At 42.1% G+C, this 16,036-nt stretch overlaps 3 protein-coding genes across 3 annotated transcripts in view; 2 read left to right on the forward strand and 1 right to left on the reverse strand.

Annotated features, from left to right (window-relative positions):
* Window positions 1-2,698, forward strand: part of sntb2 (syntrophin, beta 2) — a 12,193-nt gene extending 9,495 nt beyond the window's left edge. The window contains exons 6-7 of the mRNA XM_083666354.1: window positions 200-390; window positions 721-2,698. Coding sequence (XP_083522480.1) covers window positions 200-390; window positions 721-813 — 284 coding nt within the window. The 3' untranslated portion in view covers window positions 814-2,698. The remainder of the gene's footprint in view (window positions 1-199; window positions 391-720) is intronic.
* A 107-nt stretch (window positions 2,699-2,805) lies between these two features.
* vps4a (vacuolar protein sorting 4 homolog A) lies at window positions 2,806-8,293 on the forward strand. The gene is made up of 10 exons (XM_083666359.1): window positions 2,806-2,972; window positions 3,461-3,572; window positions 3,869-4,013; window positions 4,207-4,388; window positions 4,502-4,658; window positions 4,872-5,020; window positions 5,278-5,359; window positions 5,732-5,951; window positions 6,461-6,601; window positions 7,013-8,293. The coding sequence occupies exons 1-10, from the start codon at window positions 2,952-2,954 to the stop codon at window positions 7,112-7,114; spliced, it is 1,311 nt and encodes a 436-aa protein (XP_083522485.1). The 5' UTR covers window positions 2,806-2,951; the 3' UTR covers window positions 7,115-8,293.
* Window positions 8,294-8,580: 287 nt separating this feature from the next.
* On the reverse strand, window positions 8,581-14,439 carry cdk10 (cyclin dependent kinase 10). The gene is made up of 14 exons (XM_083666360.1): window positions 14,425-14,439; window positions 14,193-14,314; window positions 12,485-12,557; window positions 12,231-12,302; window positions 11,959-12,061; window positions 11,586-11,667; window positions 11,217-11,284; window positions 10,822-10,874; window positions 10,555-10,624; window positions 10,320-10,379; window positions 9,983-10,106; window positions 9,558-9,697; window positions 9,296-9,348; window positions 8,581-9,194 (listed from the first exon to the last, which is right to left on the reverse strand). The coding sequence occupies exons 2-14, from the start codon at window positions 14,280-14,282 to the stop codon at window positions 9,100-9,102; spliced, it is 1,083 nt and encodes a 360-aa protein (XP_083522486.1). The 5' UTR covers window positions 14,283-14,314; window positions 14,425-14,439; the 3' UTR covers window positions 8,581-9,099.
* Window positions 14,440-16,036: the final 1,597 nt, after the last annotated feature.

Raw genomic sequence — 16,036 nt, forward strand, 5'->3', positions numbered from 1 at the left:
GAGAACAATCGCTGGCTACAGTTATGAGCTGGAAACGTTCAGTCTTTTCCTTCCATATCCCACTACACAAACACAAACATATCCATAGACCTTCTCACACGGGCACATTCATACTTTTATAGTTCACACACACATACGGTATACACACTCTCCATTATACTGCACTGTTTTCACTCTCCTCTCTCTATGTGTCCATCAGGTTGTGAGTTGAACAGACAGGACGTGCGCCTGACACTGCACTATGAGAAGGGCTTCACTGTGACGCGGGAGCCAGCCGACCCTGCAGGGGGCACCGTGCTCTTCAGATACCCCTTTGAGAAGCTCAAGATGTCTGCAGACGACGGGATCCGCAACCTGTATCTGGACTTCGGGGGTCCAGAGGGCGAAATGGTATGTTGCTGCTTGGCATGTGTACTGTACTGTGGGACTCGGCTCTGTTTGAGGTTTCAGACTCCGATTTACAGATTCTGCACTGGTTCTTTATAGATTATTGGATCATTATTACATATTTATATGAATATCAATGGTTCATTAAATATCAATGGTTCATTAAAGGTTTCTCTAGGAACTGCCAACATCTGGCGGTCTGTACAGAATCGATGCATCTCAAACACATTCACTACCTGCATTTTACCAAATGCAATGGTCTAGATAGCTCTAGATCTACGTAGATGTAATGATGTTGTTCTGAGTGTGTTTAACCTTCTCTCTGTCCTCCAGGTGTTTGACCTTCACTCCGGGCCAAAGCCCGTGGTGTTTGTTCTCCACTCCTTCCTGTCGGCCAAACTGACTCGCCTGGGCCTGCTGACGTGAAGATAAAGAAGGAGGCCACGGTCGGGAGCATACCTATAAATATTCCTATTTTTACTTCATCATAGCCTTCCAATGTATTTGGGCTCTTTTTACGTACTTTGCTTTTGCCAGATGGATGAGTGGGGTTGTGGGGGGGACTGTGGTTCTGAGAGAATCGGTGTCTATATTTGGCCAGTTGAGTGTGTGCATGCAGTAGAGTTTGCGTGTCACTGACTGATTTGAGTGTGAATGGGATGGGAAAGAGTATATTGCCAGAGAGAGAGAGAGAGAGAGAGCACACGTGTGTGTGTGTGTGTGTGTGTATGTGTGTGTTTATACAATATTTGTGTTGGCTTGATAGTGTGCCTATCATCGGATATACCCTTTATCTAGCACATTATCCCAAATTACTATTATAATCAGGATTGCCAACTGTGCCTTTTACAAGGAGTCGGCTTTTTTTTTGTTCTCTCTGATGTAAAGTGTCTTTGAGTTTCCAGAAAAGCGCTATACAAATACAATTTATTATTATTATTATTATTATTATTTGTATTATTAGTAGTAGTAGTAGTAAAAAAAAAAATGCTAATTTTAATGTGTTTCAAAAAGGTAATTTGTAAGGTTTTGAAGCAAAATAAGCTTTCAACATGCACAGCAATAGTATTACTCTTATACTGTAAACATGTTATTTTAGTACTGTTTTTCAGTAGGTTCTTTTGTATGTGTATACCGTATTTTTAGCATGACATATTGACTATGAACGTGTAAAAGTAATGTTTATTTGAGCTTTGACAAAATAGCAGTGTCACCCTTACACCATGTCACCCCTATGTCAACCCTATGTCAACCCTATGACACCTGCCTCAGAGTCACTCTACCCACCATCTCCTCTAGTAATCACACCGCCAAAGCCATAGCTGCACTATCTCGCTCCCTTGCTTGCTGCTTGAGACGACCTCTCTCCCTTTACCATTCCATTCCTACATAGCCTTTAAAAGCTGCTTGTAGTGAGCACATCTGCTCACTTCTGCTGTCTTCTGCCGTCTTCTTTTTTGATGTTTCACATAGAGACACATGCAAAAGTGAGCTTTTACTGTCAATGACTAAACAGTAACAGCATCTTATATACACAAGATAGTGCAGCTTGGTTACTGCTACAGATTGTTTGACTGAACTAGTTCAGTCTCAGTAGCCTACTTCTACGTATGTGTATTAGACATTCTTAGGTATCAATACAAAGGCCACATTCTATGAGCTTCAGACTGTTCCATTTCCAGATGCCCTAGCTACACCAGGGCACTGTTCAGGAGAGTGCAGAATGTTCTGATAGAAATATAGCATAGAACCAGACTGGTATCAGTGTCTGTCATGTTGAATAAGGAGTCATGTCAGCTCCATTCATTATATTTCTAAAATCTAAAATGTGTGACGTTTCACCTCACCAAGTACATCCCTGTTTAACCATGAATGTATCTTCATTGACATTTCAGACAGTTTGATAAACCGTCAAGCCTCTTTCTATCTTTCTATCTTACTTTCCTTTTGGTTGTGAGTTTACAGCTATATTGTCTATGTAAAGCTGCAAAGCTTTCTCCCAAGAAACGGTTTTTGAACCAAAGTTATCTGTCTATGGCAGCTTGCGTTGTACACAATCATTTAGCAGAGAAAGCATAGGAGGAACACTGCTGCTGCAAACCTGTTATATGCAAAGTATTCTAGACTTCCAAGCCTGCACTCTAAAGATATATGCAATGTATGATAACAATGTAAAATCTAAAATGTAAATATCAATAAGAATAAAACTGTTACAGACTGTTAAACTGAGACAAGTGGTTTTGTGATCTGTAATAAGCGTAATTGCATTTTGAATGTATTTGGTTTTTGAAAAATAAAATTCTAAAACGCCTCCACCATGCGTCCGCCAGGTGGCAGCACCTTTACGTTTATTTTCTTTCAAGGGCCGCAGTACTTGCTCTGCGTTGAATATCGATGGTTGTTGCTATTGCTGGGCCACGGCCGAGCTGTCAACTGGCGCTGCTGTACCTGTGTCATGTTCAGAGCAACATCCACCCTGAAAATATAGCAACACATTTTCGAAAGACACAGCAACAAAGGATCAGAGACTGGAATTTGGGAGAATAGCAGAAGAGTGAGATGAAATGACAACGTCAACATTACAGGTCACAGCTTTGAAATGCTAGCACAATATTAGCACCTATGCGAGCTATCATAACTGTAAACAGTCGGTTGAATTTTTGTATAGCTAGAGATATATCAGATATTCAGTTATGGTATGGCTAGCTAACTAGCTGGCATTTGCAGGGTTGGGTCAATTGTGATTTGCAAGCTAATCAGCAGCTCAAAAGGGCTGTTCTGTCAATCCTAGGGCCAATCGGAGTCAAAACAAATGCTTTGCATTTACTTTGCTTGTTTTTGATGACAAGTAGCCTAGTAGAAATTAGCTAATAATAGCATCCATCACATAAGCTAAGCACTGACTTGTACGGGTTATGGATATCAATCATAAATTACATTTTTATTTAGTTTTCACCCCCAAAGTTAGAGCTGCACTCTTGTCATATTGGTGTCATTGTGTGTCACTCACTCTCCTTCACCTTGTCCCCTCTCTCTCTCCTCCCATCTGCCTCTCCCTCTTTCCCCTACACAGAAAGCGATTGATCTCGTGACCAAAGCCACAGAGGAGGACAAGGCAAAGAACTATGAGGAGGCCTTGCGCCTTTATCAACATTCAGTGGAATATTTCCTGCATGCTATCAAGTGTGAGTGTGCTGTGCAATTTAGCCTCATCCAGTGGTCATGTTCCACTCTAGCAGCCAGTAGCAGACCAAGAATGCATGGTCAATACGCGGTATGCCTGGGTGATTTTATTATGAGGCTACGAGAAAGGGAAGCTACTTCTATCTCTTTTTTTTGGCGATCATGGTCACAGCCTATTGTACATACTAAACATCAAACTGTTTTGTTTTCAAGGCTGTTAATGATTTAGAAAAAAGCTATTGTGTGGAAGATTCCCAGTTCCCAAAGCAATAATGCATCTTGATGTCTGTCTTATCAGATGAGGCCCACAGTGACAAGGCAAAGGAGAGCATACGAGGGAAGTGTATGCAGTACCTGGACCGGGCTGAGAAACTCAAAGACTACCTGAAGAACAAAGAGAAACAGGGCAAGAAGCCTGTGAAGGAAGCACAGAGTAATGATAAGTAAGTTGTTGCCACTCATCTGCTCACACAGACACTGTTCCTCACCCAGACAACGAGATTACAGTGAACCAAATAGATGACAAGCGCAATACCAATGCATCAAAACGGGTCACATGAAAACGGGTCACGTTGTCACAAGCACAGACTGGTGGAATATGTTTTTGTCATATGAATACATGATTACTACCTCTAGGAGTGACAGTGACAGTGAGGGGGAGAACCCCGAGAGGAAGAAACTGCAGGAGCAACTGATGGGTGCCATTGTGATGGAGAAACCCAATGTCCGGTGGAGTGATGTGGCTGGACTGGAGGGAGCCAAGGAGGCCCTGAAGGAGGCTGTGATCCTGCCCATCAAATTCCCTCACCTCTTTACAGGTGAGTCTCTACTTCACACACTCCACATTTCCAGCGTGGGTGTGTCTCCTTCATGATATGTGTGCTTGCTCTCTGTATGTACACTAATGTTTCCATGGTGTCTCTGCTTGCAGGAAAACGTACTCCATGGAGAGGGATCCTGTTGTTTGGACCTCCTGGGACAGGGAAGTCTTACCTAGCCAAAGCAGTCGCCACCGAGGCCAACAACTCCACCTTTTTCTCTGTGTCCTCCTCTGACCTCATGTCCAAGTGGCTGGGAGAGAGTGAGAAGTGAGAGAGAGTTTCCCAACTATTTTATTCTGTTGCTGTCTTGATATGTGATTATCCCTATTCTGTATCCACACCTGATGTGGTATATTCAAATTTCCCATGATTACTTTAATTAACCGGGCCTCTTTCTCTCTGTCTCCCTATCTCTCTCTCTATCTCTCTCTTTCTCTCCCTCCCTCTCTCTCTCCCTCCGTCCATCCGTCCATCTGTAAGGCTGGTGAAGAACCTGTTTGATTTGGCGCGCCAGCACAAGCCATCCATCATCTTCATCGACGAGGTGGACTCTCTGTGTGGCTCCAGGAACGAGAACGAGAGCGAGGCTGCTCGCAGGATCAAGACTGAGTTCCTGGTACAGATGCAAGGTGGGAGATTGGGATTGGACTAGTGTTACAGGAGGATGTCGGTTATGTAGTTACCCCGGGACCTTTTCTTTAGGATTCACATTGGATTTTGGGAAAGGACAAATGATTGTTAAGTTGGAGAAAGTCAAAATAACCAGTCTACCCACTCCACTAGAGAGACCTTCTGCATCATTTGAAATAAACTATCCAATCCAACACATTCCACGTTCTATGTTCGTAACAGGCTTATAGATTCTCTTCTTCTGTTGCTTTGACAGGTGTGGGCAACAATAACGATGGGATCCTGACCCTGGGGGCCACCAACATTCCCTGGGTCCTGGATGCTGCCATTCGCAGAAGGTCAGAGGTCAAATAGGGGTCAGGGTCAGATTGGGCTGAGATGTAGGTTGTTCAGTCTCTGAAGTAGTGCTGAAGCCTGTACTGAACGTGTGATGCAACTGTAGTGGGAGACCAGCCCTGAGGATATGTAGCCAGTGTTTTTTATTTGCATTGTTGTAGGAGCAATAGATCCATTCCTTACTGGCTAATCTCCAATTGTAAATTGAATAGTGTTGTCGTATGGCAACATGATTCCTCTTTTTTCAGAGGAATTATCTTTTATATATTTATTTATAACATGACATGATATAACATCTGATGTTACGTTGAATATACCAATCACTTTGATGAAAAATAGATTTGACAGTATTTCCAACCTCTTTATGCGTCCAGGTTTGAGAAGCGTATCTACATCCCCCTCCCAGAGGAGCCTGCCCGCTCCCAAATGTTCCGCCTCCACCTGGGCAACACGCCACACAGCCTGAGCGATCCAGACCTGCGGCAGCTTGCCTTCAAGACGGACGGCTACTCTGGCGCCGACATTAGCGTCATCGTACGAGATGCTCTCATGCAGCCGGTCAGGAAGGTGCAGTCAGCCACGCACTTCAAAAAGGTAACTTATACCCTTTTCACACCGCAGAGCCAAGCCGGGCCGAACTGTACTATGGGTAGCCTGGTTACCCTTCCTCCATAGCTGTAACAGTGCTAGAAAGAACAGGTTTATTACTAAACTAAGACGCACAAGGTGATATGCAATGGAATGCAAGATTGCTAAGTATAGCGTCAACCATAAAAGAAAATCAACAATCTACATCATAACGATGAATCAAAGTTTCACCGCCATCACAGTTCAAAGACGGAAGGAAAGATTGTCGTCAATATTTTCGCCTTCCGAGTGGATCAGCTCCAAGGCTTAGGCAGGCCTTGGGTAGCAGGGAGTGGCGGCGGATCAGGCCTTGGTTTAAAGAGTCCAGCACACCCCCCTTCAGGCACGGTGTCTGATTAATGGCTACTCCATCACTTCTTTATTGTACTACTGAGCACCACTCTCTAGGTGTCCGTCTCTCTCTTCTGTAAGGGAATTGGTTTTAGATTGGATTGTTGCTTGTGATGATCCCCTAGGTGAGCGGCCCGTCCCGGAGCAACAACACAGTGATGGTGGATGACCTTTTGACCCCGTGCTCACCTGGCGACCCTGCTGCCATAGAGATGACGTGGATGGAGGTGCCTAGCGACAAACTGCTGGAACCCATCGTCTGCATGGTGAGACCATTCACACACACACACACACACACACACACACTATGGTCCTCTATGACTCAGTCGGTAGAGCATGGCACTAACAACACTTAGGTTGTGGGTTTGATTCCCACTGGGACCATATATACTGAAAAATGTATGCATTCATTGCAATGTAAGTCGCTTTGGATAAAAGCGTCAGCTAAATGGCATATATATATATATATTACACACACACACTGCCACAACACAGAAAGAGTACTCACAGCACACAGTGTTGAACCTTAGGGAATCGCCGCTCACACACATAAAAGCTTGTTTTTACCTACACATCGTAGACATTGGACGTACCTCACATACACTTGTTGAACCATTCTCGTGTGTGTGTGTGTGTGTGTGTGTGTGTGTGTGTGTGTGTGTGTTTCTGTCCCCCAGTCTGACATGCTGCGCTCTCTGTCGACCACGCGTCCCACCGTCAACACTGAGGACTTGCTCAAGGTAAAGAAGTTCACTGATGACTTTGGACAGGAGGGCTGAGCGGGTGCCCCCCCCCCTCCCACCCCCCAGGCTAGAATTAGTTTGTTATGCTATTCTATTCATTTTAAAATCCATAAAGGGTAGTGAACAAGTGCACGGTTCAGGAAGAAGTATAGGAATTTGGCACCTGTCTGTCCACTCTTACCCTGTTGAGACACCTTCCTGCTTAACCAGTAGCTACTACCACACTACAAACTTTTCAACTAACCTGCACTGGCGAGAAGAACGGCCGAACCCCCCCCCCCCCTCCCGATCACACACTATTGACAGAGTATTGAAGACTGAACAACTGTAATATTTACATTGCCATCCTGCACTTTGTTTTTGATTGTTATGAAGGACAGTGGTATTGAAGCTTTTGTAAAAAAAACATGACATGCACGCACGTGTGTATGAATGCATACCTGTTTTATTATTTATGTGTGTCTTAAGGTACTTGTCTATATGTGTCTGATCGCCCTGTTTACGTTATATTTGCTAAGATCAATTAATTGGTTATTGATTGGCCATGCCTGCTCCAGAGTCTCCACTGCTCTCATGTTGACTTCCAAATAAGCCCCTAGCCCCTACAGCCCCCAGCCATGCCTGTAGATCTAAGGATTGGATTGGTGTAAACAATATGGAAAAAACTCCACCTGGCCTATCTGAAAACAAAATGGAGCAATTACCATATTGCTTAAAATTAAAATCAGAGTGGCTAGGTGGTAGGGGCAGATTTGGAATTGAGCATCAGTCCAGGCAAGAACTGTGATCTTAGGTTACAAGCAGTGTTACTTGCTATTACACTATTTATAACTATTTATTATTTTATTATATTTTATTCCATCATCAAGACTTTGTTTTGATTGTATGATAGTCTGACTACAGAGTTCATCATAGGGAGAGTTGTTTACATTTTCAGTATTTCTCTGTTGACATTGTTACCTATTGAGGACGACGACAAGAGGCCCTTTTGTATTTGAAAAATTGGAAATAATAGTTCCATGACAGACACTGATCACATTGTTTCAATACTGTTGCTATAATGGTGTTGCTATGTGTCTCTGTATAGTTGGAGGTTTTGGTTCAGTAAGACAGTTCTGGTCCCAAAGTGGATTATTACACTGTTGGTACCCATAGCCATGATAACCAAGTTGCCCTGAAACAATATCAACTCAATAAAACCTGAATTCGAAATGATGAACATGTGCTTGAGTTTTACCTTCTCACTGTTCATTATAGCAGAAGACTGTCATCAAAGCCTCTTTCAATGGTAATCTAAGAATATGGATCAGGGAGGCTGACGGAGGTAGAAAACAGAATGACAAATGGTATCAAACATGTATAGATACTCTCTGATGTCATTCCCTGGCCCTACCCCCTTCTCATTTCTACACATATTAGAAAACTTGGAATTTATCTATTTTTAGTTGGATTGGCAACATTCCAAAGTATTTCCTCACAAACAGTAATTTGAAAAAGCTCTTTATTAAAACGCAAAACTACAATATTCAAGGATGTAAAAAATGTCTACAATATGTACATGGTTACAGCATACCAAACCCTGTTGGTTACTTCAACCTCAATCCATTTATAAACAACTCAACATAATTGTTTTACAAACATAATAACCTATCCATGCATTCAGTTGAACCTATATGGGTCCATCGCATATTTTCAGATATCATCAGAAGATGCATTCATGCATTCAGAAATACTATTTTGCATGAGGTAATAAGCCAAGTTAAGGCTCAAAAGGCTGAAATGTGGAATACTACACTGTTTTATACTACATTGCACTCTCATTTCTTGTTTCTCACAATTGTTCAATATGTAATGCAACATGTACATGCATGTACATACAATATACGTGTGTGTACACATTTACTGTCATCTGTGACAATAAATGTGTTCTCATGACCACATGCAGCCTACATGTCCATACATTTGTGAGAATGTTATTCTTATATAGAGAATCAAATGTAATCTTATGGAAGTTGTTGACATCACACTTTACTGCGTTTTGATTGGCTCTCTGCGGCAGAGGCAGTCCTTTTGTTGCGATGATGAGGAAAGGTAGGCATCAGTTCAGGCTCACAAGCTACAAAGAGAAAAAGAGAGACTTTTATATCCTCAATATTTCAACACTGTAATAAGACCACACTGGCCCTTCCCTTGTACAACCGTGACCCCCAGACTTACGCAGTGGTTTCTCCTTAAAGTAGGAACTCTCCAAGCTGTCCTTAGCTGTGGCCCTGGTAGAGACAATAACATCAACATGTGTCGTAAGGGCTGAGAGGTGGTGTACATGTCTCCATATAAGGTTTCTGTGTATATATACATTATGGAGGCTGTGCATACCACACTGAATGACTAACATGCCCCGTGTGAGAACAGAATGTGTAGGACGTTATGTGTTTATCACGTGTAGCGCTGTGCAGGGCTGTGTTCCACTGGTGGTTACCTGCGGTGGGGGTTGTACATGAAGAGCAGGTTGAGTAGGCGGAGCCCAGCATCAGACAGCCAAGTGAACTTGTTCTTCAGATTGTTGTATGGCTGTTTCCTCAGACTGTACTGGCCAACAAGGGGAAGACGAGTGAAGCCCTGCAAGATAACAAACAAACAGGACAACACTATCAATGATTGTTGCACAGTATAAAATCTAATCGAATGTCACCGATTGACTTCTGACATCAAACCAGGGTTGAAATACAAATTTTCTTTCACACCGTGTGGACAGGGTTTGCAATTTTTGGGATTATTTGATTGGCCCCATTGCACCAAGCAAGCTAAGATTTCTATTTTGACCCAGGTCTGCCCCACATATCAAACTAGGTTGGTAAACTCCTATTCAGACAGTTCTGAGGTTCTAAAGGGAAGGGGCATTACCGGCCAGATGTTTTCATTGGGTGTCCCCAGTAGCTGTACGATGAGGTCCACCTGTTGGATCTCAGAGCCCCCTGGAAGCAGAGGCTTATGAGCCAGCAGCTCAGCAACAATGCACCCCACCGCCCTGGAGAGAAATATCAATTATGGTCATACAGATAGTATGGGACCCCAAAATGGGAATAGGAACACAAAATGGTGTCTGTGCCATGAGAGTAACTCTCTGGAAGGCATTTAGAAGGTTCAAACACATGATTGTTGTATACCAGCTCTCTCTCCAACTCCTGGAAGTCTGGGCTGTGATTACTGTATGGAAAACCTTGAATGATTTTATTCTTACCACATATCTAAGGCTGTGGTCTGTGTCTTGGTCCCTAAGAGGAGCTCTGGTGCTCTGTACCTGCAGACATGGAGAAAGTGAAAGAAAGAAAGAGACGGGGAAGGGGGGGGCAGAGAATGTTTGAGTGAGAGAGTATTTGTGAGAGACAGTGTGTGTTAGTGGATCTAATAAGGATTATGGAGATTAGGGCCAAGTGGCAAAATAACAAGAACAGACAGACAGAGTGTTGTCTCACCACAGCGTCACCACTCTGGGGGTCATAGGTTGGAGAGGGACACCGTAGACTCGTGCCAGGCCAAAGTCAGCTAGGGTGAGAGAGAGGAAAGCATCAACCAAAATCAACCAATCACAGGTCACAGAGTTTACATTATTCAACCAAGCTACTTGAATTTGGTGTGAGTACAGAGGGCATTTTGATAGCCTCTCTATGACCGACATGCATACATATGACCGGCATGCTATACATAAGTATCTTAACTATAGGGTGATGATGATGACTCACCTATCTTCACACAACCCTTATCAGTCATTAGCAGGTTGGATACCTTCAGATCTCTGAAAGTAACATTGTCACGCAACCACATTAAAATGAGATGCTTGGCAAGAAACTACGTATGACCTGACGAATATTGCCCTCATCGGTGGGAAAAGGAGCAACACAATGTTCTGGCTTTTATGGGTCTTGGAACTTTCAAATCCCTGCCAAGTAGACTTATTAAGAACCCCCAGACAGCTATAAGCACTGAAAACATTGCACTCAGAATACTTCAGGTACACAACACTCAACAATCTATTACAGAGTAAAGATCCACAACTGCTGTATGAGCAGTCTGAAATAGATTATATCAAAGAACAAAGCACAGGAATCTGCCATGTCGACAGTAATGTGTCTCTGACCTGTGCAGAATAAAGTTGAGGTGAAGATAATCCAGACCTCTTAGCAACTGCAGCACAATACATTTCACCTGAGGGAGAGAGGAAGGGGGAACATTGCATCACACCGCTCTACTCTAAAAATAATCAATGCTGTGATGTGTGTTATTATACACGTGTATGCTGACCTCGAAAAACATTTCTTGGAAACATCGTAGAGATGCTCATAGGAAAGCACCTCCCAAGAAGTGCTGTAATCCTCACCCAATACAACACTATAGCAACGATACACTTTGCAGTACATAAGTCAATAGCAGAAGACAGCAGCTGGTTGCAGCCTAATAGTAAACGATAGTCATAGTCAACATAGTGCCTATGTCTCCACTGCCTCACCTGTGCTTCAGAGAAAGGTGTCTGCATGTTCTCCAGTAGACTAGCCAAGTCCTGCTCACAGTAACTCATCACTAGGAACAGACTATACACACACACACACACACACACACACACACACACACACACAGGTAAATACTAAATATAGTCAGACAAGAAAACACTCATTCATGCAAACCCTAAGGGAAATCATTGATTTGATCTCAAGCTGAGAAAGAAGACTAACTTCCACCCCTCTATAATCACTATTATTAGTCTCCTCACAACATAGTCTTAGTGCTATAATACTATTTTGCCAAGAAAGGGTATCTCCGTACTGCTGAAGTGTAAGTTTATACTCTACTGTACATACTACCGGGTATGAGTGTACATCTACCTCTCCAGGTGACTGCCAACCACCACCTCCTTCAGCTCCACTATGTTGGGGTGTCTAAGTCGGATCAGCAGAGTGATCTCACGAAGACTACTGATGGGGATCCCTGGGAGGGGATATAGATGATTAGGCCTATATATAGGCCTACTTATGATGAAGCAACATACACATCCAAAGCAAAACTTCACAGGAGCAAGTGCTGTAGCACAGGGGTTGGATGCACTCTGTCAAAATGAGCATCACAAGGTGTTTCAATCTCAGTTGTTAGAACCTACCATCCTTCTCCTTGTCCATCCGGACCTTTTTCAGTGCTACGATCTCATCAGACCTGGTGTCACGGGCTCTGTCTGTAAGGGTACAGGTGTCTCAATATACAAGCGCGTGTGAGCAGACAGTTTTCTGTGCAGACTGTAAACAGACAGTTTTCTGCACTGGAAATGACTTCATAATCTGTGTGGCAATAGCTACTCAATGTCTAGATTTGAACAGGGAATCCAGTTCTAATAGATCAAGCAGGAGGATAACTTACACACTATCCCATATGTCCCCTCGCCGATTCGGTTGAATTTCTCAAATTCTTTAACACTTCTACAGTTCCCAAGCTGTAAGAGAAGAGGGAGGAAACACTGGCTTGTTATGTAAGTGCTTTTTATCTGAATGTGTTAGCTATGATTGTTGATTGTAATATGATAGCAATCTGCAGCTGTTCTATACAAAAACAATGTGAGTTAAGGGGTGATGCAGACTTGCAGAGTCATGTAGCGACTCTGGGGTGTCGTTTTAGCCACATGTGGACAGTGAACCATGACCCTATATGACTATCAACATTCCTAAGATTGTGCCATGTGTTATCACTACCTACGGCTTCTGCTTCCTGGGGAGACTAAGGGGATTGCTGGACACCTGTAATTACAGGTGACACATGAGGGGGTGGCGTGACGTCCCGCAGACAAACTGCTGCTGACATTCAAGCTTACCAACTTGTTAGCACGGTAATATGATTGTCCGCAAGACAACCGGTAACCAGGGCTGTAACTACCATAGAGGATACTAAGGTCATAACCTTGCTATTCATAATTTCAATAATCCAATTGCAAGTGAGTTCATGAGTTCATGTTAATAGATTACTGCCTATATTATTGTAAATACATACAGTACAACTCACAAATGTGTACCGTGATTCATAAACAAATATCACAAAGCACAAATATAATTTACTATCCACACACACCTCTTGATTTGTATTTGTAAACCATTATTTTAATAAATGCAAAATTATTGGCTATTGTAAATATGGCTAAAAGTATAAAAGCATTGCTTTGTGTAGGTATTCAATCATTTCAATACAACACTTTTGCGTTAGAACTGTCGAATTTGCATTTGCGGATAAAATTACATCTGTGGGGTTGTTTTCATTTGTTTACAGAATGTTGGCACTAACATTACGTGTTCATGGAGAAATTATTCACAAATGCAGTCAACACGAAAGGACGTTTTGCAGAAGCATTTCCAGCCTACAGCTTCCACCAAGATGTTCTAGTTAAATGGAAATAGTCAACTATGATAAAGCCAATGCATTGCGGATCATTTCTCTAGAAACACACGGAATGTTAGTGCCAAAATTCTGTAAACAAATGAAAACATCCACAGACGTAATTTGATCCGCAAATGCAGATTCGACAGTTCTCTAAGTGTTTTTTTTTCTTTTATATACCTACACAACGCAATGCTTTTATAACTTTGGAAAGATGTTTGTCATTCCTTTCGTTTTTATTCACACATCATAACATTTGTTATGATGTAAGACCATTTATTCACAAATCTTTAGCCATACATACAAATCATTTTGCATGTATTAAAATAATGGTTTACAAATACAAATCAAGAGGTGTGTGTGTGTGGAGTGTTAGTAAATTATATTGTGCTTTGTGTTTTTTGTTTACGGATCATGGTACACATTTGTGAGTTGTACTCTATTTATTTACAATAATAGTGGCACTAATCTATCTCCCATCCTGAACCCCTACATGACATATGCATATGACCTCGGTAAAAAAAAACATGGTTACGGACCTGACGGTAACTGAAATTGCATCAGTTTAGATATCCTCGACAAATCTGTCGAAGTGACTGAATGTACCCAACTACTAATCCCACAGAGCCATACAGTGTGTGCCTCCGAACACTGCATATACGTCAGTAGTTAACGTCTAAATCTAAAGTCTAAATCAGCTTACCCTGTCTTTTTGCGGTACCGTGAACGTCTTCTTGTTCTTGATAGACTTCAGTTTTATGGGGTCGGGGTCTGCATCTGCAGACGCCTCCATTCTGTTGTTGGGCGCGTGTAGCAGCCCAGACCCTGGTAATTAAAAGAGAACAGAAACAATTGTTAATGCGCATTTGGCTTTACTATAATGATAAACAAGTGAGGTTCAGTGTACTAGTCAAAAAAGAGGCAGAGATACACACATCGCGTATTGTTGACTTGTGAAAGGACGACCACGAGCTTTCCCGGAGTTTTAGGCAGGGGCGTCAGCAAACACACATTCTGCGGGAACAGGACCAGATTAAGGCCAGATTGTTACAGGACCATAACATGACCATGACTGGCTATAAGCATATCATGACCATGACTTCACTGAGAATGGCTTCTGTTTCATACAACTAGGATTCTTTGAGTTTTACAATGAAGTACATAATGTTGAATGGTATATAAAGGGCTAGCTAAGGATTTATAAGCAGTTTGCAGACTATCCATTATTAAATAGACAGATATAGGTCAGTGGTGATGCTTGCTTGTAAGGGATATGCAAAGATGTTATAGCCTAATGTGTTTGTACTCTATCCATAAACGTTACTGTCTATAAACCAGCAATAATGAGTCAATAAACTACTTATAATGCCTTTACAACCCCTTTATAAACCATATTGGTCAGCTACCCAAAGTGGTTCGTACCGGCATAGTTTTCTAATGACCATACCTTTTTTTAATTAATCCTGTATCTGACGTTTTTAGTCTTTATCTCCTATATGTTTTGGTCGTTGGCCCATCACCAACAAAGCATAACAATAGTTAACAAAGCATAACAATTGCTATGCTTTGTTGCAGATGGGTCTACGACCAACAACGATAGGAGTTCCTGGAGGCCGTGCCTCCCTGGCCTCCTCTATAGAGATGGTGCGTGGCTGAGCATAGATGTCCTCTTTGGACGGAGCAGTGACGATGATGGTAGGGGGATGCAGGATCTCACTGGCTGAAGAGCTAGAGGACTCACCATTTACCACCACTGACAGAGTTACTGGCTCTGCTATAAAGTGATAGAGATAGATAGAAAAAAAAGATTACTTTGTTGTCCATTATCACAAGGATAGACCCACATGGCCTACACACACAAGCTTCATTTTTTGTCCATTCAACAATTTGATGGACACTCAGTCACGCACAGTATTTAGCCTATGTTAATTAAGTAATCTAAATAAGCTCTGCTATTCAGCACAAATGACACAAATATCAAGATTGGAACCCATGAGTAGGTCTAATTCTGTCTACAAATCTATGTTAGATTTGAGTGTGGCAGGCAGGTAGAAAGAGGTGTTATTGTTTGGGTATTCTCCTTTCATTATTCTAAGGTGTACCCAGTGACATGTTGAGCTTCAATTTTGTTCCTGTAAACCCCTCACTCAATGTAATGCAGGCACCTTGAAATTGGATTGGTTCTAATTACTTAAGAGTGTTTGTGGCGGCATCAGATCAGTAGAACAATAACGATTAACCTAAAAAGTTATTTATTAGGGAGCATGTACAATATTTAACATTAAGACATACGGACATGCTATGCACTGCACCATATATAGCACATGTACATTTTCTCATGATAAAATATGCCAAAATCACAAGGGAATAAAATTGTGTGAAGACAAAAGATACAAAACATTCTGAAACTAGAGAACACCTTTCTGCATAATGATAAATATAGCACTATTAGCTCAAATGTAAACACTGTTGATATATGCATATACAATAGTGAGTAACCTCATATAAAAGCTACACTCCAGCATACCAATGGAACAGCATTCAACA

This window comes from Argentina silus (genome assembly GCF_951799395.1).
Source record: "Argentina silus genome assembly, chromosome: 3".
NCBI lineage: Eukaryota > Metazoa > Chordata > Actinopteri > Argentiniformes > Argentinidae > Argentina > Argentina silus.